General features: G+C 42.3%; 1 protein-coding gene across 1 annotated transcript in view; it reads right to left on the reverse strand.

Moving 5' to 3' along the window:
- Positions 1-566: 566 nt before the first annotated feature.
- Positions 567-21,633, reverse strand: part of WWC1 (WW and C2 domain containing 1) — a 70,176-nt gene continuing 49,109 nt past the window's right edge. The window contains exons 10-23 of the mRNA XM_074155735.1: positions 20,365-20,454; positions 17,459-17,997; positions 13,146-13,254; positions 11,292-11,372; positions 10,308-10,394; positions 9,361-9,553; positions 8,044-8,196; positions 7,342-7,442; positions 6,398-6,545; positions 5,529-5,693; positions 4,004-4,096; positions 2,910-3,140; positions 1,841-1,962; positions 567-1,308 (exon numbers count right to left, since the gene is read on the reverse strand). Coding sequence (XP_074011836.1) covers positions 1,242-1,308; positions 1,841-1,962; positions 2,910-3,140; positions 4,004-4,096; positions 5,529-5,693; positions 6,398-6,545; positions 7,342-7,442; positions 8,044-8,196; positions 9,361-9,553; positions 10,308-10,394; positions 11,292-11,372; positions 13,146-13,254; positions 17,459-17,997; positions 20,365-20,454 — 2,179 coding nt within the window. The 3' untranslated portion in view covers positions 567-1,241. The remainder of the gene's footprint in view (positions 1,309-1,840; positions 1,963-2,909; positions 3,141-4,003; positions 4,097-5,528; positions 5,694-6,397; positions 6,546-7,341; positions 7,443-8,043; positions 8,197-9,360; positions 9,554-10,307; positions 10,395-11,291; positions 11,373-13,145; positions 13,255-17,458; positions 17,998-20,364; positions 20,455-21,633) is intronic.

Here is a 21,633-nt window from a genome sequence, read left to right on the forward strand (position 1 = left end):
GTGTAACCGTCTCCCGGGGAGCCGACCAGGGCTCCTGCAAGCCAACAGAGGGCCTAAGCAGAGTAACCGACGCCCTGAGCTCCCAGGAAAAGGCAGGGAGGAAAAACAATAAATCCCATCAATTCCAGCATCTGACTGGACACGGGACACGGCCATTTCCAAGCCCTCAGGGGATGGTGGTGGGGAACTTCCCCTCCAGAGCCACCGACACAGCAAGGAGAGGCCTGGGGCAAAGATCCTGGGGCTGGGGTTTGGCAAGGCATCAAGTGGCTCTTACCCAAGTATGTGCAAATAACATTTTTCTGTAACAAAGCAGGGAGCAGGTGAGTTACATCTCCAGCACTTTTAGTAAAACCTGTATTTAGAAGAAAAGGGAAAATCCCAGGAGCACCCACTTTCCTCCAGAGTATACCTGCCACCTGCCCCACAAAAATGCCTGGTCTGAGGTCACAGAGCAAGACATGTTAAAAGCTATATAATTCCAGCTAGCGACAGGAAAAAACCCACAATTTACGTGCCAGCTGATGAGAAGATTCACACAAGACAAAAAGCAAGAAGGCAGGTTTGTCCAGAAAGGTCACTTTATTGGAAAAACCTAAAATGGACTTAAAACCTGCAGCCCTCCTCCCACAGCAGTGGTTTCAACGGGCTCCCCACGTTACCTCAACAGACCCATTACAGACATGAGCTGCAGTACAAATGTTAAAAGTGCAAGTATCCTGAACTTCACACCCACTTTTATGACCTGGCAGGAAACACAAACGCTTCACAGCTCACAGAGAATTCGTTCACAGCACTTGGGAGTCAAAACTGGCTCCCTGCATTCCCCACAGGGTACAAAATACATCACTCAGAGGAGAGTCCGATACAGAACATCATAGAAGGTAGGGGTGAGGTTCCTTCAAATTTATTTTATTGCAGTAAAACCTCTAAAAGGTAGAGCTGTACAAAAAGTCTAAACAGCATTATTTAAGAATAACAGCACCTTACGCTGCATTTGTTCTTATTTAAAATTCTATTTCCCAAAAATACATTCCTAAATATACAAACTATACAATCTTGTCACTTTAATGCTGGTTTCTGTGATGATATAACTTTAGCCTAAAAATCTTCAAAACATCCACATACTGACAAAAGCCCTAATATACAAATGCCTTGGTACCTTCATAATACCACATAAATAACTTCAAAACCCAAACTGCATTTGTAGAATTGTCCGGAAAGCAAATACTTTATGGTGATCACACATCATCCGCAGAGAGCGTTGGAATGTTTATCCTTGGCCGTGTGAAAAATGCCATTTTCTCTCTAAAAAAAGACGATGAGTTGTTAATGCAACAGAAGCCTTGCCAGAAATGTCCATCATGCACAGGAAAATTCATCACACCAGCTGCCACCACAAAGAGCAGCAGTACGTCCTCTCACAACCCACACCTCTTATTTACGTATCAGACACCAGGCATCCTTACAGTTAAACTCACAACACTGACCTTACCAAAAAGCCATTTCAGAAAGGCTGGAGTTTTTTTGCTTTCTAGGTATGTTATTTAGGGAAGCAAAGAGCTGCTTCTGTATTAAACAAAGGATTTGTGAATCTGTTGCCAGGTGGGGAATGATCTGGAGTAGAGCCGGTTGCTTTGAGGTCATGTGCAGTGCTGCAGCTCATTTCCCCGACTCTCAGACCTTATACTTTAATATAAAAATATAGAAATTTTTGTTTGAGCTGAACAGTTAACTACTTCTACAAAGATTAGCCTTCCTTATCATTGTCTCAGTCACCCATAGGAAAATCATGGTAGCAGTCGATTTTTCCTGCCCTTTACCAGCAAGGTGTGCTTACCTGAATGACTGCACTTCCAGAGGCTCCTTCCGACTCTGCCCTCGCAGCCTGTGGACATCCTTGGCAGCAGCTCTCATCATTTTATCGGCCTTGAGCTCACACTTGTGTTCTGTTTTTTCCACCTAAACAAATAATGGAAAAGAGGTGCTTGTGTTTCCAAGAGGAATCATTTTATCCCAACTCATCTCCAAATACAGCAGTACTTCAGCTGCAGGTCCGAGGGGCTTGGAAACTGTTGACTCTGGAATCACAAACCACAGAAGCTAAACTGGAGGCTTGTCAGCTGATCGTTGTAACGGAGAGAGCTTTTTGTAAGGTCTTCTCCCAGCTCTTTGGAAGCGCTAACTATGAGACACCACACTTACTATGGGAGGCTGCACTTCACAAAACAGATGGCATCGGTGACTTCGCATGTTTGCGCCTGTGCTAAAGCAGGAAATCTCTGTGCTGGTAAATGCATGGATTCGGGACTAGGAGAAGTGTACAGGAAGTTAAAAGAGGGTCAAACTCCAGCAAAAGTGATAATGCTTTCAAAGTTGAAAGATGACTTTCATAAAATAAAGCAAAATTGTTTAATGAGCTGTTTGTTGAAATTCTTGGTAATTAGTCCTGTCTCCTCTCCATCCCTGCCCTGCAGTCCACCCTTCAAAAGCAGAAAGACAGATACTATTAAGCTCTTAAAGCCAGAAATTCTGCTATCATCTGACTTAATTATCACTTCATATGCATAAGGATCCTATTCTAAAGCCAAGTGTCATCCATGCACAAGTTTTATGCAGCCGTTATTTCTCTTAGAAGCAGCAAGAGAAGTAACTGCTCTCTTCCTAACCCTCCTATCTGTGGGAAGGCCAGCACAGACCCTGCAGTTGGTAAATACCACACCTGAGAATAGCCAGACACTCAAGAACTGCAACTCCCATTATCAGTCGCTTGCTTGATGGAGCCCTAAGTGCAAGACACGAGTGACTGTAGCGCTAAGGCTTCATCTCCTGACTGTCCAAAGTACCCTGCTTCTCAAATCACGATTCTCAAACATCTCAAATAAAATCCGAAGGCAGGTGTTACTCACTCGTTTTTCCACTAGCCTCAGCAGCAGTCGAAATCTCTCATCATCCTTCACCCACTGCGGCAACTCTTTTTCACCCTGACTTTGAGCTTGTTCCAGCTGCTCCTTCAGTTCTCTCAGCACCGAGATCTCCTGAACCAGCCGATCATGCCAGGTTTTTGAAGCTTGCAGGTCCAGCTCCAGGTCTAGTGAAGTGCGGATCAGGCGCTCCGTACCGAAGGATTTGATTGAAGGCTAGAGAAGAAGGGGTGTATGAACACAGTGATGAGAACTATCCTGACCACTCCCCCATGAAGGGCCAAATACATCATGAGCCCCATTTTTCCAGAACTTTTCTTAGCACAAAGCACCTCTACTGATCCTGCTTTCCAATCCATCTCAAGACAGAAAGCACAAACTCAAGCAAGTTTTATAGATAAGCTTTTTAATTTTGTTGTTTCCACTGAATTTCTTCCTTGGCAGCTTCTCCAACTCAAGTCTTGTTTGCACATCTTGCTCCTAAGTTTAATGTCTCATCTTCAGATGCATCCACAATGCAGCAGAAAAACCTGCGTTTGTTTTTTTTTCCAGTAATGTATCGTGTTGCCTTCTGCTAGTTTCAAACACAAGCTGCCTCAACAAAACCATATCCTTAGGAGCTCGGCATCAGTATCCCGGGGAAATTTCCCTGATTGCCATCACAACGGGCACAGGGGTTCAACTGTGTGCCATGGAGTCACTACAACAGGGTCACCTGAGCCTCTGAGACATCATTCTCCTCTTCCCCAGCTCTTCACATTTATTATAAGTACTTAAGAATCTTGCAACAATAAATACAGTAAAACTATTTGTGCTACTTTGGCTCTGACAAGATGGAAAATACCAGGAACCATCTTCCTCAATTGATTGTTCTAAATGAGTTCCAACTTAAACATTTCTGTCATATTCTGGTAGATCAAAGAAAATTGGCCTTGACAGACTTCTCACACACAAAGAAAAGCTTGTGAATGAAAGAACGTGGCAACTGATCTATGTTTGCAAATTCTTCCTTTAAAACAGTTTTCCATTTTTTACAAGTGCCTATGCTAGAGAAAAAAAAAAAGTGGTGATGTTTTTACCCGTTTGACTCTGACACTTCGTCTCTCCATTGCGTTTCGAACAAAGGGGGGCTTTTTGGATAGCGTTGAACTGTCACTATCACTGCGATTCAGCTGAAAATGAAAACCACATACTTTTCATGAAGCAAATACATGCAATGCATACACGCATTATTAGCAAAATCAGAGCGTTCTGTAAGTGATTATAAGCAGTGATGTAAGCAGAACGATGAAGTTCTGTGAAAGGTCACAGTGGGCAGCTGTCACCCCAATCTGAGTGCACAACATACAACCCATTTGGCAGAGCCAGATCCTGCCACAAGCTTTCAACTCTGTCCTTTTTTGGGGACAGACCACATGGAAAGAGAGACAATAAGTTAGGTTATAATATGGGACTCTGCCCCACTGCCCTTCTCCTGTGCAAGTACCCAGGCTGGGCAAAAAAGCCTAGAAAAATAAGCTCTAAGTAATGAAAAAAAATATTACTCTTTTCTAGCATCTGTAAAACATGGGACTACTTTATTAGTGATTTCTCTTTTCTCCAGTTACCTGTATTTTAAGCAAGTGGTACAAGAGGTAGGTTTACCTGTAAGCTATCCCCCTGTGTTTTTCAACTTTGTTGAGTTGTCATGTTACACACATACAGCCTACCTTCTTTTGTGATTGTCTCTAGACCCTTAAAAGAGCTCAGCTCAAGTAGGGTTTAATTCCCTTCTCATATTCCTTCTCAAAATTGGGGGTGGGGGGAACAAGTGTGTGGGATCTGCATGTGCAGGCACACAGTATCTCTGTCACCCAAGCACAGGCCACTGCTGCAAATTAAATAAGGTTTGTTTCTATGGAAGCACCTGCTTCTGAATCAGAGAAAACCTGTGCATCAAATTTGGCTCAGCTGTATTAAGAGCATGCCCACTTAGAACAGGCCACGCACAATAAAAGGCAGTGCTTTCTTGTTTGCCAATTCAATTTAAAAAGATGAGTTATTTATAGTTTAGGCTGACCTTCGATCCAGGAAATAATTGTGAACAACCATTTCAAAGCAGTGGAAGTGACATCCTGACCCAGCACACGGCCTGTTCAGTTACCTTCAGACAAAGCACACTGGAGGTTTTCAAGCTTCCACTTTTTTTTTTTTTTGGTGACATCCTTTCCATTTCTATCAAGCTTTTGTGTTCACCTCATCTAAAGTCAGGTGGACACAGCTAACTCAGTTCAAGTTAGCGTAGAACAGTCTTAAAGCAGCAGGAAAGGGTTTGATATGCAGCTTAGTCATCACTCTTACAACAGCCCTTCCAGGTTAGTCTGGGCATCTCAACGTGCTGCACGTACCACAAACAGATCTGCACATATACATTTTGTAAATCCGTGCTTAATATTTTTAGTTCTAAGGAAAGATACTGTCTAGGAGGGAGCAATTTTTGAAGTCAAAGGGGGAGAGAAGAAAGCAGTGTCAGGTCTCTGAAAAATTCAGACTAAGTGAATGTTGTTATCATGCATTCATTAATGAAAAACATCATTTATAACCTCAGGATTGCATTTTCCTTACCCGACACACATACTGACTTTGTGGTCCTGGTGAAAATGTTTTCGAGCGGATGATAGTGCTACCTCTGACAAACTGAGTTTGGGGTGGATTTGCTGCTCTTTTGTCCTTAGGACGAACTACAGTAGAAGACTGTGCAAGGCTCTCGGTGTTTGTCTCTTTATCCACCTGAAAGACAGATGCTGCAGTGTAAATGCCAGCTTGCCATCTCACCGATGACACATACCCCGGGCTGTCTAACAGCCACCTGTGATACATCTCCGCTTTCACTCCCAGAGGCATCGCATTCAAAACCAGATAATCTTTAGCCCTTTTCATGCAGGGTGTCCTGACGCATCACTCTTTGAACTCAGTGGCTGCTACATTAACTGTATCACTCCCTAAGGGCTCCCCATCTATTGATCGCTGTGCAACACAATTGATTCCAACAAGCTTTGCCCATTGATCCAGTGCATCAATGTGACCCGCCAATCTCACACAGAACAGAAGTATGATTTTAAAGGCCGTTCCCTTGTGCTCTGCATCCGCAGGAAAGATCCAAATCGCTGTATGTACAGGCACAGAGAGCACGCGTACAGCATGCCTTTGTTAGGCTGCAGCTACATTCAGAATTAAACAGGGTCAAAGCCACTGTCACGTTCATGAAAACAGTTTTCATGAGCAGCAAAAAGGAGGCATAAAATGATGCTATATTAACTGTGGGATAAAGTGGTCACGTAGAGTTATTAAAAAGCTTTCAGGTAGATAAACATTTAAACATCAATGATGAACTTTAAAGTAACTGCTGTAACCATGCTCAGCTCAACAGCAACCAGTCAGCTGAGTAATGGGAAGCTTAGATCATCTTTTGGTCAAAAGGCCCTCAAATTTACCTTCACTGCTATTTCCATGTGCAGCTGGGAATTCAGACTTTCTTCTGTTTCCCACAGCGATTTTCCAGCACAGAATTCTTCCTCCTCCTCTGCTTCATTTTCACTGATCTCATCCTGTTCTTCCTGATCAGGAACCTCTTCGTCTTGCCTGTTGGGCACAGCTTTGTTATTGAACTGGCCTACTGTGCACAGTACTCTGGTGCTGCAGCAAGAGTTACCTCCCGTAAGCTGCTGGACAGAAACACATCCCCAAGACAGCCAGTTGTACCTGGCAGGTCCTGCAGCCGCTGAGATCACACAAACACGGGCTTGTAAGGGCATAATCGAAACGGGAGCGAAGCTGCACCAGAAGGCAACCATTATACCCAAAAACTTCATACCATCTTGCTTCAAAAGAAGCAAGCTGAGGGTTCAGCCATATGGTGTGAGCTTAAGGCGAGTACATCTTAAGGGGAGCTCTCACAATGCCATTAATCTTAGTTTAAAAAGTGATGCTGGAAAAAATTGAAGCATTGTTTTAACACCCTTTTCAGCTCCTTTGAACCCACAGCTGGCTTCTCCATCAAACCCATTGCTCAGCCTCACTTTTTATTTCAAATGTTGGGCTTCATTAATAAAATCTGAACGGGAACCATGTGAACAACAGCCAAAAATTAATATTCAAGAAAAGCCTTCCACCATACAGTGGAGCTTTCATGGATGTCCATAGAACATTGCACAAATAACAAAATTAACATAGTGCTATTGACTATTTTTAATGTTTATCATCTTTGTTCTCACTTCCCAAGAACAACTGCCAGAACAGAAGAAATGGGATTTTTCACCAAAACAGAGAGACATAAGCAGCTTCCCACAGCTCTGTATCATCCACTTTTTTTCTCTGCACATGAATCCCCAAATGCTCTAATCATCCCACACCGCTAAGATGGTGGGATGCTACCTACCAGCTCTCTCCACCAGTTAAAGTGCTTCTGCTTTCCTCCAGTTTCTTCTCCACAGCTTCCAGTTCAACAGCGGTCTGCTCCAAGAGCGCTGAGACAGAGTCCTGAGGAGATCAAGAGGCTTCTTGTGAAGACAAGACTCTCACAAACCGCAAAGCGCCCAGCCTTTCTGGTCCCAACACCCCCAACCAGCTTCCTCTGGTGGCAGGAGAGAGTAGTTGTCTCTACACCCATGTTGTTCAAGCAGCCCATTGCACATAGAGTTCTCAGTCAAGCCTGTGTGAGCACACCTGGCCCAGCTCCCCCAGTTACGTTAGCCTTTGCACGTGTACAGGTATAGACTGGGCGTATCGCATGCCATGCACGTGCAGAGGTAAGTCTGTATCTTGACTCATTCAGCAAGGTCATGGCACAAGGTGAATTGTCTAGTGGAAGGAAAGGCAAGAGCTTACACATCACTTACACCAGACCACATACCACATCCCCCAGCTTCGCGAGGAGCAGATTTCAGTATTTAGCCTAGGACAAGGGCATATCTGTAATTGACATGTTAATTATCTTGCTGCATTGAATGACATTTTCAAGTTCTAAGTATAAAGACACCAGCCTTCACTTCTCATCTATTGTAACAGTCCTTCAGCCACATAAACCCTCTCACTACGACAGTTTAGAAGAGATTTGTTTTATTTCAGCACTTGTTCTTACTGTTTTTTCAGTGCAGGGTACTTCAGAGTGAATGTTTCCTTGTTTACTTTTCCTGTCTTGCTTCTGCAGATACTTGTAACTAAGGAGGTTATACCAACGGGTTGATTTCTCTCCGGATCTACATATTTCAGCAAGGCTAATTTGTGCTCCACCCTATTGAGAGAAAAAACACAGTTTTAGTGTAATACTAGAATGAACCACTACCACATCAGTAAGAAGAAATCAGAGCAAAAATCCAGGACTACTTGACTTCGGCAGTTTTGACAAAAGAAAAAATTGCCCTGTTTATCCCCATTTCAACAGCGCTAGTAATGCTTTATGTTTAATTATTTTTAACACTGTCTAGGACTTCCAATCCAAGTAGCAAGTGCTTCACTACAGCTCCTGTGTACAAGAACTCTGAAGTACAACCAGTGCTACTGCATGCAGGATAAATTACAGCCAGAGCTTCAAAGAAAAAGAGACAGGAACAGGAGATGAAGCGTCCCTTTCAAGAAATCTGCAAGGCTGACAAAAATCATTGCCTCAGACTGAGATGCTTTAGTTTTGTATTCCTCTTTATCTGCCTTGTCATTTTTCACTGCCTTACATTTAGTACACAATCTGACATATTCAAAACCAAAGTAAAACCCATTTGCAATTTATTTCGCAATTTATTTAATCCAAGTCTGAGTGGACTCCATGGCACCAGTCCAGTCCGGCAGGCTGCATGTGAGCACATCTCCTGCAAGTCAGCGTGCTCCCACCTGGAGCTCAGGTACTGTATGACCATACATGCCTGTTCTGGAGAACAATACTCCAGAAATAGTTCTATTACAATCAACTTGCTCAGGTAATACTGAACAACAAAAAAGCTCTTCTAACAATGGGGAGCCGCTGGTTATGGCAATACTAGCACTCAAAAAATGATACTTATATGGATTTTAATAGTGTAAATTAACAGCAATTTTTAAAAAAACCTTTAGAGATCTTTAATATTCTACAGTGGCTTCCAAATTCCTGTAAGAAGTCCATTCTCAATTACATTACAACACATGTCTCCAAAAGGAAGAAAAACAGGTAGAGTTTCACATTAAATTGTGAGACAAGGGAAATCCAGTAGTCTGACAAAGTCACCAGTAGTTCTGGTTCTATTAATCTAGTATTTTTTTCCTAATCAAAATTGTTACTGCAAAGAACACTACCTGGGAGATATCATATAGCTAAGGATTATCAAGAAAACTTTCACAGAAATTGCTGTACTTCAAAGTTTAAAATTCCATCTAATTCAAAAGAGGAAACAAACACCAAGATATTAAAATAGAGATTAATACTAACCAAACATTCTTCAAGGTGAGACTTATCTACAGTGCAAACATCGACTCTCAAAGTCTTCTGGCGTAAAGCCGGGTAAGAGATAGAAACCCAAAATACTTCATTGTACACAAGATTGTCTGAAGCTTCCACTGGTCTTGTGCGAAACAAGCAGCTTGTGCTTTCTGAGCAGGGCAGGACAGCCATGCGAATGTTCCTATTGAAAAAAGCGTTGCAGTCAGTGCTACCATAGTGGTTTGCAGTTCCCTCCATTGCAACAGCTCCATAAATCTGTAAGCGAAATTCACCCTAAGTGCTGCGGACATGACTGTCCTATCCTATTCTTTGGAATATCAGTCAACTGAGAAAAAAAGGAACATCTCATCACAACTTCAGAGACATGAAGTGGCATGAGTTGCCATAGACTTCATCCTTCTGAATCTTGTAATCGAACAGCATGGGATTGTGTTTAACATGGTTGTTTACGTCTGTGCAACTTGTCACGCTGTAACAGACCCTTTGTGGGTAGAAACAACTACGCAAAAATGAATCGGATTTTTGTCAGCTTATTCAGCACACAGCTGAATTTAAAAAACTTGTGCCTAGAATGAGTCTAGCAGAAGCTGTACATTTCCCCACACATGCACCTATACAGGTGTCCGAGGCTCAGTTCTGCAGCAGAACAAACACCCCCTTCTCTACGCGATGCAGTTGCTCCGGGCACTGCCACAGTTAAGAACCTTTCTGGCTTGTGCTGATTCCAGGCAAGTCTTTTCCTAGCAAATACAGAACTTTTTTCCTCAAAGTGCATCTTATTTCAGTTTGGGGGTTTATTAGTTCATAAATGTTGCTACACATAATGAAGTGTAGAAGTATTTCAGAAAGTGTGAAAAAACCAAAACCCAATATCTGTTTAATTCCCACTGGAAACTCATACAAATACTTCAAGGTTGTTTATTTCACCCACTTACACTTTTTGATCTTGTTGTAACAGCAGTGCTGGAACATTACTCAGCTGGATGACCAGTATCGCAAATTGTTTATTTTTGTCATCATACCTGAATTGGAAAGACGCAAAAAGGCATTATTATTAGAGAAGCCTGCCTTGGACTCCATGAATGAGAATTCCACTTTTTTCATCAAGACAAACAACCAACATTAAAAATTTACAAACAGGGCAGAACCATAACGAGACCATGGCTTACGTATAGAACCAAAACCAGTTTCATATTACATGAAATTTTGCTACCAGAACATCCAGAATTTACAACAGTCCAGAACTTAGAAATTTAGACACAATGGACTACAGATTTGACTTAACACATGTTGCTTTTCCTGGGGCCTAGTTAAATTGCTGTATTATAATGAAAACCTTTCGAAAGACCTTATATAATGACTGCAATATAAAAAAGTTACAAGTAGAAATACCTGAAGTACAACAGTGAAGATGTTATGGGTAATCACTGTTTTACCATTGGCCATGACAAGAGAGTTTTGCACTACTTATTTTTCCTCAAATCATAAATAATCTTCCACTAAGTCAATTTAAGGAAGATGCCTCTGTCCCCTACCCACTACTTGTGGGATTCAGCCATGGCCAATGATTATGATTGCCATTTCCTCCCAGCAGCTTTTCCCCCACAAGCTGCACACTGATGGAGACAGCAAGCCAGGAAAAGGCGCTCTCCTTCCCAGCACCGCCAGTGCTCCCGTTGCTGGTTTGCACCCTCATACCACACTGTCACCAGCTGATTTCCACTGACATGAAATAGGATAACTGGGCCAATGACCTCCTAGGGTCAAGTGCAATTCTCAGTTACACTACAAAGAGGGCATTAGTTAATACCAATAGGACAGGATAAACGGGATAAGAAAACAGAAAGCACTATCTTTTAAATACCTTACATAATTTTTTCCATTTGAAGGAAAATCCAATAAAAATGTGTAGCGCTTACCTCATTGCAATTTGCACTTTAGCTGTCCCAACTGCTTCTATATCATCACTGTCGAACACCATCACTTCTGATACACATGGTCTGAAAGAAATCAAAGACAATTAAGGACTTGATTTCCCTCTTATTGAAGTGCTAGTATTTAGGTGATACAAGATCTATTCCCTTCCATTCAGGGGTTGGGTATATGGATTTTGTAAAATGAGCAGCTAAAAGAAAGCCCATTTAAGAAGTTAAGTGCAATCATCCTTAGAGGTATGTATTACAGTGCTTATCAGCAGAAAGTCATATGCCTTTCCTCTTTGCTGCCAAAAAAGCCACACAAAAGACTGTGCAAAAATAAGGCAGTGGGGGATTTTTAAAGGGTTCCCTTGACTGGATTTTAGTAGAGACAGCTGACTGCCCAGCCACAGAAATAAGACTTAACAACTGCAATCCTGTTCTGCATCATGACAGCAAAAATTCTCAAGTTTGATTAGATTTAAGTCATTCCTTTGTTTCTTTAAGAAATCAAACTTCCCTAAGCACATTAAAAGTGACAGATTACACTGACTGGTCTTCCTTGAAAGAGCTACCTGCATCATTTTCCTTCCAATGTACTCCTCCTCCAAAGTTTTATGCACTGCAAGTCCCAAAACCTACATGCGTTGTCTAATCGACTTGGAGGCTATGCTGTAGCACATTAAAACAGGATTAGCATTCTTCTCTTCTAAGTATTTTCCATATTACTTAGCACTCTTGCGTTTCATTACATTTCAGCAACAGAGGACAAATGCATCGCTCATTCTACCCTCACCATTTATTACAGACATCAAAACCATCCTGTAGTCGTTACAAAGGTTGGTAAGTCAACAACCCAAAGAACTCTAAGTAACATCAAAGGTGTGACTGTTCATGGGATGCCTTCTGTAATTGTCACCCATTACCCCTGCTCCCCTCTCCCCTTGAGGGGACACAGGGACCATAAGACACCCAACTGTCTGACTGCTTGGCTTGGGCTCATGAGGTCTACCTTACAGAAACATTGCATTCTTGTCAGAGGGACTTGTAAACATAAAAATTTACTCACTTATCTAGAGAATTAATGAACATAATGAATGAAGGAATGGGAAGAATATGAGGTGAACAATTTTTCACCTCTACAGTCATGTCTTTCAACAAATGACCCTATAAATTCATCTCAATGCCAATAAAAACAGTAAGAAAATCCATGTTAGATGCAGCCAAACCAGGTATCAATATGATCAGTACCTTCCAGTGAACTTTTTGTCAAACACCCCAGATAGCTTTAGCGTGTAAGGGAGGTGCAGAAGCCCAGCAAGAGCCGTGATGCCCAGCTCCAGCCATAAGCTATGCAGAGGGAAGAAGCCCTGCAGAAATCACATCCTGGATCCAAGCACTCAGGAGCTGCATCGCAGTGTGTGTACACATCCTCAAAGCAGCTCCAGGTGCTTCTGCTGCCTGCCTTAAACATCCCGAAGTCCTCTCAGGCTGACTGAGGACTGCCATTGACACCAGAACAGCTGACTGACAGGAGGGGAACTTTATACCTGCCAGATGGCTCTGCCACCCCCGTCAAGGCAGCAGTCACAGCTTACCAGCACCTTCACAATCAGACCAGCTGTTCAAACGGTTCTCCATGAGCTTCCTTTCAGCTACTTCTATTATGGGAAGCGTGGGTCACTTTGATAATCAAATTCAGCCTGCTCTCAGGTTTTTTCTGAAGTATTAAGAAATCTCAGATTGAGAACTTTAGTCACCAAATTACAAAAAAAGGTCATAACCAGCATTATTCCAGCTGACTCCTGTGTGCAAAGCTGTCATTGGCTTCTTCCTAGAGAGAGATCTGATGTCTACCTTTGTACAGATGCCTCATATACCCCGCTATCTCCAGCAACAGATTCATCAGACACTGCAGCGGACACACACGCCACCTTCAGTGCCGTCCCTCCAGCTGTATTTATACCTATCAGAGAAGCACAGAGGAAAATCAAAAACAAGTGTTAATGAAAACAAAGTGTCTGGATCAGGAGCAGCTTTTTTTCTTATCCTCCCCCTGAATTGCATTTTTTTCCCCACCCAACTATTGTTAAGCAACAGCACGTTTCTGAATACGGAGCGGACACAAGTAGGACAGGTTGTGTTCAACAGTCACCGTGAAGTTACATGCCCAGGAACATGCCCAACTGCCCTGGAGAACAAAAAGCCCCTGGACAACCAGAGGAACAGCCTATGTGGTGGAGGTGAAAGAAGTGCTTCATGGCAGTCAATGCCCATTTAATACCCAGGTGCTGCCATAACGTATCCACAGGCTGAGGTCACACACCAGTTGTGCTGTGTGCATTACAACTGGCTACCCCCAGCACCTCCATGGGTGCCCATCCTCACAGGCAGTGAGAGGAGAGGCTTTCAAAGCACCGGAAAGGCAGAGGGGTACCCATGACAAGATGTGCAGAAGCAGCAGAACTTCTGAATTCTAGTGAAGTTATAAATATGAACCAATAAAACAGCTCCTACTGCAAGTCACCCTTGGGCAGGCAGTAGGCCTTCTGGTCCTGGCTACCCAAAGAGCAGCAGCTGGGTGAACCCCAGTGGCCAAGGTCTGGCCAAGTATGGATTATGCTTAAGGGTATGTCCTACCTGGAGAGCTTAAACCAAGTTAAGCTTCAAGGAGAGGGAACAGCAAAAAACCACCACGCGCCTACCCCTAAACCCAAAAGGTTGGTGTACACAGGAGAGAAGATAGGTCCAGACAGACCAGGTTAACTGGATAAACATGGAGAGCAAGAGAGGTTATAGCATTTAAAGCAGCAGCTACATCCAGAAACACAGGAAAAAGGAGATAGGGAGGAGAAACCAAGGAAGCTGAAGCAAAGAGTTTTGCACAGAGGTGTTATCTCACTTACATTTCTTGTGCTACAAAACAAGGAAGAATATGCCCTGGAAATTTCTGCAAATTCTGCACCTTTTCCCTTGAGCCATGATATCTCTGCAGAGATATGCTTCAGCTGAGAGTCTGGAGAACTCTGTCTGCCAAGGTGGCTAACGAGGGCTGGGACGTAGCCAGCTCTTGGCCCTCCCTCTCTTTGGGGCACCTGCTCCGAGGGTGAGGAGGTGCAGCGGTGTCATACTGGGAGCAGAAGTGCAGCAACACACACCTCTCCAAGAGGCTTTCATCCTTCATAAGTGGTCCCTCTTTCCTGTAGCCTTGGGAAAGCACATGCCACCAAACCAATATATGGTTTCCATCCATATTTTCTTTATTACAAAGCAAGTTTGGTTGGGGTTTGGTTGTGGGTTTTTTTTTTTTTTGCAGTCTCACAAAAGCCACTTTAAGAATTAAAAACAGCATTGAAAAAACACTGGCGCAAAAAGTGTGCAAGATCAACATAGGGTTATGGAATAATTTAAGGACTTTTTCTACAACCAACAGTAGAGGGTGCTACAGGTAACACCAATATATTGAGTGCACGTGTGCAATTTGAGTCCACTTATACATGTATTTTTTGACACCACCACTGAATGGTATTTTTCGTCTTGGTATTCCCATGGAACTGTAGGACAAAAATAAATGTCCAGACCTTTTGCCCATAGGCCAAACCACATGAATAAAAGTTAGCATCTGTAACACAATGCATCAGTCATTAACTGAAACAAATGGATCCATTTAATACTGGCATTCACAGTTTAATCCCTCCTCCCTCCTGCCCTGTGCAAGGGCCTGGCTCCCTGCTGCACTCTGCTTACCCTGGGCTATGCAGGAGGTATGTGGGCAGGGTCAAAACTATGTCTCTTCTTTCCTTAGTGCTGCTTTGTACTCCTCATTTCATGGTTTCAATATGAAAATAATTTCCTCCCCCTGGGCTGGCTTTCTAGCTCAAGTTTTACGCACCGCTCCCAGGAACGCCACTCCGTGAACAGCTCTGCAGGAGGCTCCCTCACCAGAAAGGACACTGAAGGTAAGACTGCAGCAGGCTCAACCTCTTTTTCTCCTTCATTTAGTCATTTCAATCCAGAAAGTCTTCATTTTTGACCACTTCACACAAGCACCTTGTGGCCAAAGGGTGCACAAAACCCAGCAATGAAGTGGGTATCTGTTTGTACAGCAGAATGCTAAAGTGTGAGCCCAAATAAAGATGACCAGGTTCCCTGAAAAGGATTCACCATGCAGCCATACTTTTCCTTACTTTTTTTTGCAACGGACTTGGAAGCTCAGGCCTGCAAGTCTTATACACACACTGAACCTGTAACTTTTTCATGTGGCTAATTAATACAAAATTCAGATTTTCTTTTTTAACTCTCTAAAGAGGTATCGCGCTAAAAAGAGTTTATGGAAGAGTTGAGAAATGACTCAACTCTCTTCTATATTTCCAAGCAGGCAGATAGAACTTCCTGTGTTTTTTCACCTTTTTTTCCACTCGTATCAAGAATATAAAGTTTGCACTTCACATCCTGCCTTTTCCCCTTTCATAGGCTCTCTTGGACACACCACGACAAGGCCTTGAAGAGCCACATCATGCACTGTCCCCTCACACCCACACCATGCACTGTCCCCTCACACCCACACCATTTCCTCAGAGAATCCCAGACTCTGCCAGATTCCAAGTTTTGCTATCAGTTTCACCCGCATCACTCAGGTGTCACTCAGGTGAGAGAGGAAACCTTAGTTTAGCTTCAAATGTAGCAGAGGTTCTGTTCTTACAGAAACAAAAAGCAAATCCCTCAGATATATACTATTCAGCTCTACTTACAGGAACACGTGAACATGCTTTGCCCATGAGGCCAAGTACCGACCACCCCAGATCCAGCCACAGCGTTTCGGGAGTTACACTGAACCCCCCCCCAAAATGCCTGAGGAGTAAAATCTCATCTTGTTATTGCCCTGAAATAAACTACTTAAGGTGATTATTTTGTCTGCTGACTGGCTAACAGCAATAATCACTTAATCTGCTTAACACCTGAGCTTTCACTTTAACAGCCCTTACAAATCTTGAAGAGCTAAAAAGGTTAAAACTAATCAGCACCCAGTTCTAATAAGAATAATTACTGTTTCCTACTCAAATGCATAACACCTTTTGCTTGTAGGAAAATGGTAGCTCAAAGGGGAAGAACTGCACGCCATGTCTTTTATTGTATTTTAAACAGTATCAGCCTTCCTAATGTGGAGGGCAGTGATAACATGGTGCTAGTTCCCTTTATTCATGCAGGCTGCTCTATAACACTACGAAAACCAGAAACAAATGGCACTGCTAGGTCATACAGCTAGAGCATGCAAGTTTATACTGCCTTCAAAGCTCTTCTTCACTGCAGCTACAAATCCAGTCATTTCACTCAACTCCGTTGGATTTAACCCAACTACAGTTGCAAGGGCTTCAGGCAGGCCCCAGCACGAGTGCCCCGACTGCTGCCTACTGCTTTCCATCCTCTTTAGCCCAACCATCGCTCTAAAAAGGGATGAGCCCTTCCCACCCACCAATATGCCATATGCATGTATGAGAACATCCACCATCTCTAAATGTCTTATTTTATCGTGCTCACAATCTAAACACATTTTTGTTGCTAAGAGACCATCCCCCTCAAAACAGCAGAAATTCAAGCACAGCCTTGACATGTCTGCTCAGCTGAAGTTAATAAATTCATTGCCACTGATTTACTGAGAACCAGTGCAAGATGTAGTGTATGCTGAGGTGGTGGGGAAGAATTTTTATTATAATTTGTTAACTGTTAAACTAAATGCCTTTTCCAGTCTTCTTCAAAAGTTTGGCCAAAAAGTTTGTGTTAATATGGCATTACATGCTTCCCAATTTCAGATCCAAAACACTAGACAACATTCTGAACAGTTAAGTGCCAAATTAAATCAGTCATCCCACCACAACCATTTATATTTGCACATTAAATCCCTGTAATTTGTGTACGCATGCACATAAGCTCACTAAAAACACACCTAGATACAGTCTTCTGTAAGAATCATCAGATCAGCAGTATTTTTGTGTACAAATTAAAATACCACCCCTTTCTCCCAAGCAAGGCAGAACACACAGTTAAATACACTTTTCAACACAAAGATATCAAGATGACTGACAGCTTTTCAAACACTTGATTCTCAATGCTTTATAAACTACATTAAAAATAAATGCGTGCATGTGCATGCAAATAGTTTGTTACCATACCTTGACCTAGATGTTTATCTCCTGCTCTGCGCTCTTCCAGCCTACCGTTGCCACTCCCAGTGTTTAGGGTGAGTTCTGAGAGATTTGTACTTATCTCTGCATCATCAAAATCCATATGGCTTGAAAAGGCATCACCAGTTAGGAGTGGGTCTATCACCAGTGGAGAGCAAGGTGGAGATGGAGAAGAGAGAGATGACCTTGGAGACAACGATGTCATGGATTTTGGAGTACCAGACAATGATCTCAGAGCCTGTATGCGATTGGTGGTATCTGCTTTGTGAGTTTTTGCTACTTCGTTTTCGTGAATAGTGGTGATACAGCCCGACGGTCTAAATCCAGTGGCTCCTTCTAAGAGCAAGTCAAGCTTGTTTTGATAGTCTGAGTCCAACTGCTCCAACTGCTCCAGGTGCTCATAGTAGAGATCAGTGAAACTGGCTGAAGTGGACGAGTCCTGGCTGGAGGTGGCAAGAGATCCTCTGCTAGATGCAAGAGAACCAGGGCTGCTGCTCGAGGAGAGGGAAAGCATGCTGGTGGAGAGACTGAAGGAAACAAGTCAGAAAACCATTATACTGTAACTCCTGGTTTCTCAGGGAAACACTGCAATGTCACCAAATCTCTAAGCCCACGTGGTATATTTTGTTTTGTTAGCTCAGGCCATAGGCATTAGTCCCCACAACAATCCAGAACCATAGTCTACCCAGTGGAAAAGTTGGGTCACTTTTCAATAAAAATAATATAGTTCATGCGCATTTTTCTACTCACCGTATCAACCTCATAGGAGTCCTTGTTTAGCCAAAGCAACTCTAATGAATAGTTTCAAATCAATTAAAAGTAGTGACAACATTCTCCTCCCACATCTGTCTATAGCTCCTGTTAATCTCCAAAGCAGACCACAAAAACCAACAAGGCCCACACAAGAAGATGAAGTTATTGCAACCAACTGTCTGTCTGTATGGAAATTTTCTTCCGTTTGCCTCAATCCTGGACCCCCAGCCAAAAGGCAGTATCACAGCTGGCCCTCAGAGATCACAACAGCCAGCAGTTACCAGAAAACTGGCAGCATTTACCTACGTGAAAGACTGCTACGTGGAATCCAGGGCCAGGAGAGCAAGGGGAAGAGCTGGGACTGAGCTATGAAAGCAGTTCACACAAATTATTTATCCCTAGAGATCTAGTTTCAGAACATAACTGACAGCAAAATTAATTTTAAGCAGGTGCTGAATAGAAGTCTGTCCAGATGAGAAAGCCCAGACACCACAGCGCACTGCTTTCTGCTAAGAAGACCAAACAAATCCCCTAGTACTGGCTACAACAGATACCATCCCTACAAATTCCATTTAAACCAACACTCCTGCTCCAGATACTAAATAGCTTGCTCATTATTGACTGTTTAAAGACCCTTGACCCTCACTTCAGATATGGATTAGCTATTGAAAAATTTCTGCATATGTGTAAGTGGCTTAAGTTGCCCCACTGAAAAACAGTGAGGATGTTAATAAGCCTAATAATCCTTTATTTATTATTTATGGGGTAAAAGCTAGAAGCTGCATTCGTATAATTATGCCCATGACCTTATGCAAAAAAGGCAAGTATGCAGAATTTTGTATACTTTTGGCACAAAACGTCTTCTGCATTTGTATGACAGATGTGCACTGCATCACGTTTGTTCAAAAAAGTTTTTGAGTGAAACATAACTGAAACAATAAATGTTTTTGCATTTTGGCAGTATATGTAGATCTGGTGAGGACTAACGAATTTACAGGCTTTCAGTGTATTTCACTATCAAAAGGGAGGGGGATTTAATTAATCTTTTACCTATCAACAAACTGGGCTCAACTTCCTTTTATGCATACTTTTGAATGCCAGACATTTTGCATTATGGGGTTAATAACAAATGCTTATGATTATGAAGGAGCATGCCAAGAACACTGGGCACATAGTTAGGAAGAAATTAGTTTCACATGCTTCTTGGTCACCTCAAAAGATCCCTAATCAGCTAGATGAAATGAAAATATGATGCATTTCCACTGCATAAGAGCATCAGATAGCTATTCTCCATGGTGGCTTATTTACATGTCAGTCTTGCACTATGATTTCTTTCCAGTCTTTTCGGTGTCATCTTCACAAAATGAAACAGAATCCAAGTGGAGCAGAGGCTACAAACAGAGTAAATTCAATATACGCTGATAGAAAAAACCTCAACCAAACAAAAACCCCACTAAACTCTCTTCCTAATCAAAAAGATAAAAACATAGTTTTAGCTAATGATGATTTGGCCTTACTGCCTGCAGTCATGCATTTGCCTGGAAACAGTACTCCTGTGCTCTTCCAAAACTACAGCCTGAACAACCAGACCATATTACGACTGCAGAAACATTTCTATACACCATACGAACAACAACAGATTCAGGAAATCTCAATACATTGTCTACATCACAAGCAACAGCACACTTGGAATTAATTTAAAGAAATACTATCGTGACACTTATACAGTAACGTGTAGTTGCATTCCTAACATTCACTTCACGTGCTGTGTGACTGCTAAGCTGTCTATAACATACTTTACCAATACTTCAGTAATTCAAACATTAGTAAAAAAATCTCCGCTATCCTTAGTCCAAAATAGAAGAGATCGTGGAAACTCCTTCTGCTGTCAGACAGAGGCACCACCACAAGGTTGCACCACCACAAGGTTATTTACCCCAGTCTGAAGCACCTATCTAAACTGGGTGGGACATATAATCCTCGAGGCTTCTCTTTCCACTGACTACACTGGGGTCTCAGGTCACTACTATAACTGAAAGGCCTTTTAGACCCCTCAGCTGGGAGATGGAATTGGTAGCAGAGAAAGGCAGTTACACCGTGTGCAGTTAAAGCACCTACAGCTTGTGTAAAAGGTTACATACCTTTTCAGCTGAGTGTGCAACACTGCAACTAATCGTGTTGTTTCTTCCAGTTCTCGGACTAGCTGATTCCTTTTGCTATTCAACTTCAATCTAAGGGAAGACAGGAGAAAAAGACGAGCATTTAAAATGAAGAGTAAAGGAAAATTCTACTTTTTCTATGAAACCCTAAAAAAGTTAATAAAAATACATGGCATAATGTGGGACAGAATTTGGTCAAGATGCATAGGTGTTTAACAACTTCCAATACTCTTAAAATGTGGAACTCACTCCTGAAAACAGTCACAACAAGGAAAATAATTACAGCTGGTATATAAAAGTTAATGTTTCTAGGATCAGGCCTCAAAAAAAGCCCAGCATATTTTGCTTGCTATACATTATTGTGTTCTTACACTTACTGTGCTAATAAAAGTGTAAATGCCGTCATTTGCTCTCAGTAAGGCCCATGGATGACTAAGGTTTACATGATTTAGTTATTAACCATCTCATTATGGCTTTATATGAATTATGGACTTCAGCAACATCTCAGTTTTATTTCACACCTGAATTGGTTTGAGACACAAACACGTGCACTTGGGTGCTTATTCTCTAAATTAACAGGCATCCAGACAAGAAATTCTTCTCCAGAAACATGCTATTTCTTTGGCACACTAAAACAGGACCATAACCCTAAAAATCACAAACAAAAGTGTTCTTCTTATAGCAAGAGGAGAAACATTTGTCAAACCACAGGTATGTCAGGCTGGTAAAAGTCCTGCAGCTGAAACACCTGAGATGCATACAATTTTTCCAGGGTAATAAAGCCATGAAAAGACTATGTAGAAAATTGGTGTAGTCTGGACACAGAGCATGTATAAGAAATTAAAATGTAGAGCCACAGAGAGAGTGAATGCAACACGCCTATTCCATATATATTCAAGAGACTGCAGCTAAAATAACATTGCCATAGCCACCCACAGTAATACATCCAGATTGTAAAGCGCTTGTAGGCAATGCCTAATGCAGTATTCATCCTCACTGTACATTCCCATGAGACCTTCCCCTGCAACACAAGTAAAATTAGGGAGGCTAGCTGGCATTTTTTTCAGCTAGTTCAGATTCAGAGGATATTCCGTGCAATTCCCACAGCCCTGTCAAATACCAGTTCCTACAGGAATCATGTATAGGGATGCTCAGTACAAACACCAAATTTTAAAAAACTAAAACTCCATCTGTTGACATTTAGCAAGCTCCAGACTGCACAGCAACTGTAGAAGGTGCTGCGAGGAGCTG

The sequence above is a fragment of the Numenius arquata genome, chromosome 11, assembly GCF_964106895.1.
Source record: "Numenius arquata chromosome 11, bNumArq3.hap1.1, whole genome shotgun sequence".
NCBI lineage: Eukaryota > Metazoa > Chordata > Aves > Charadriiformes > Scolopacidae > Numenius > Numenius arquata.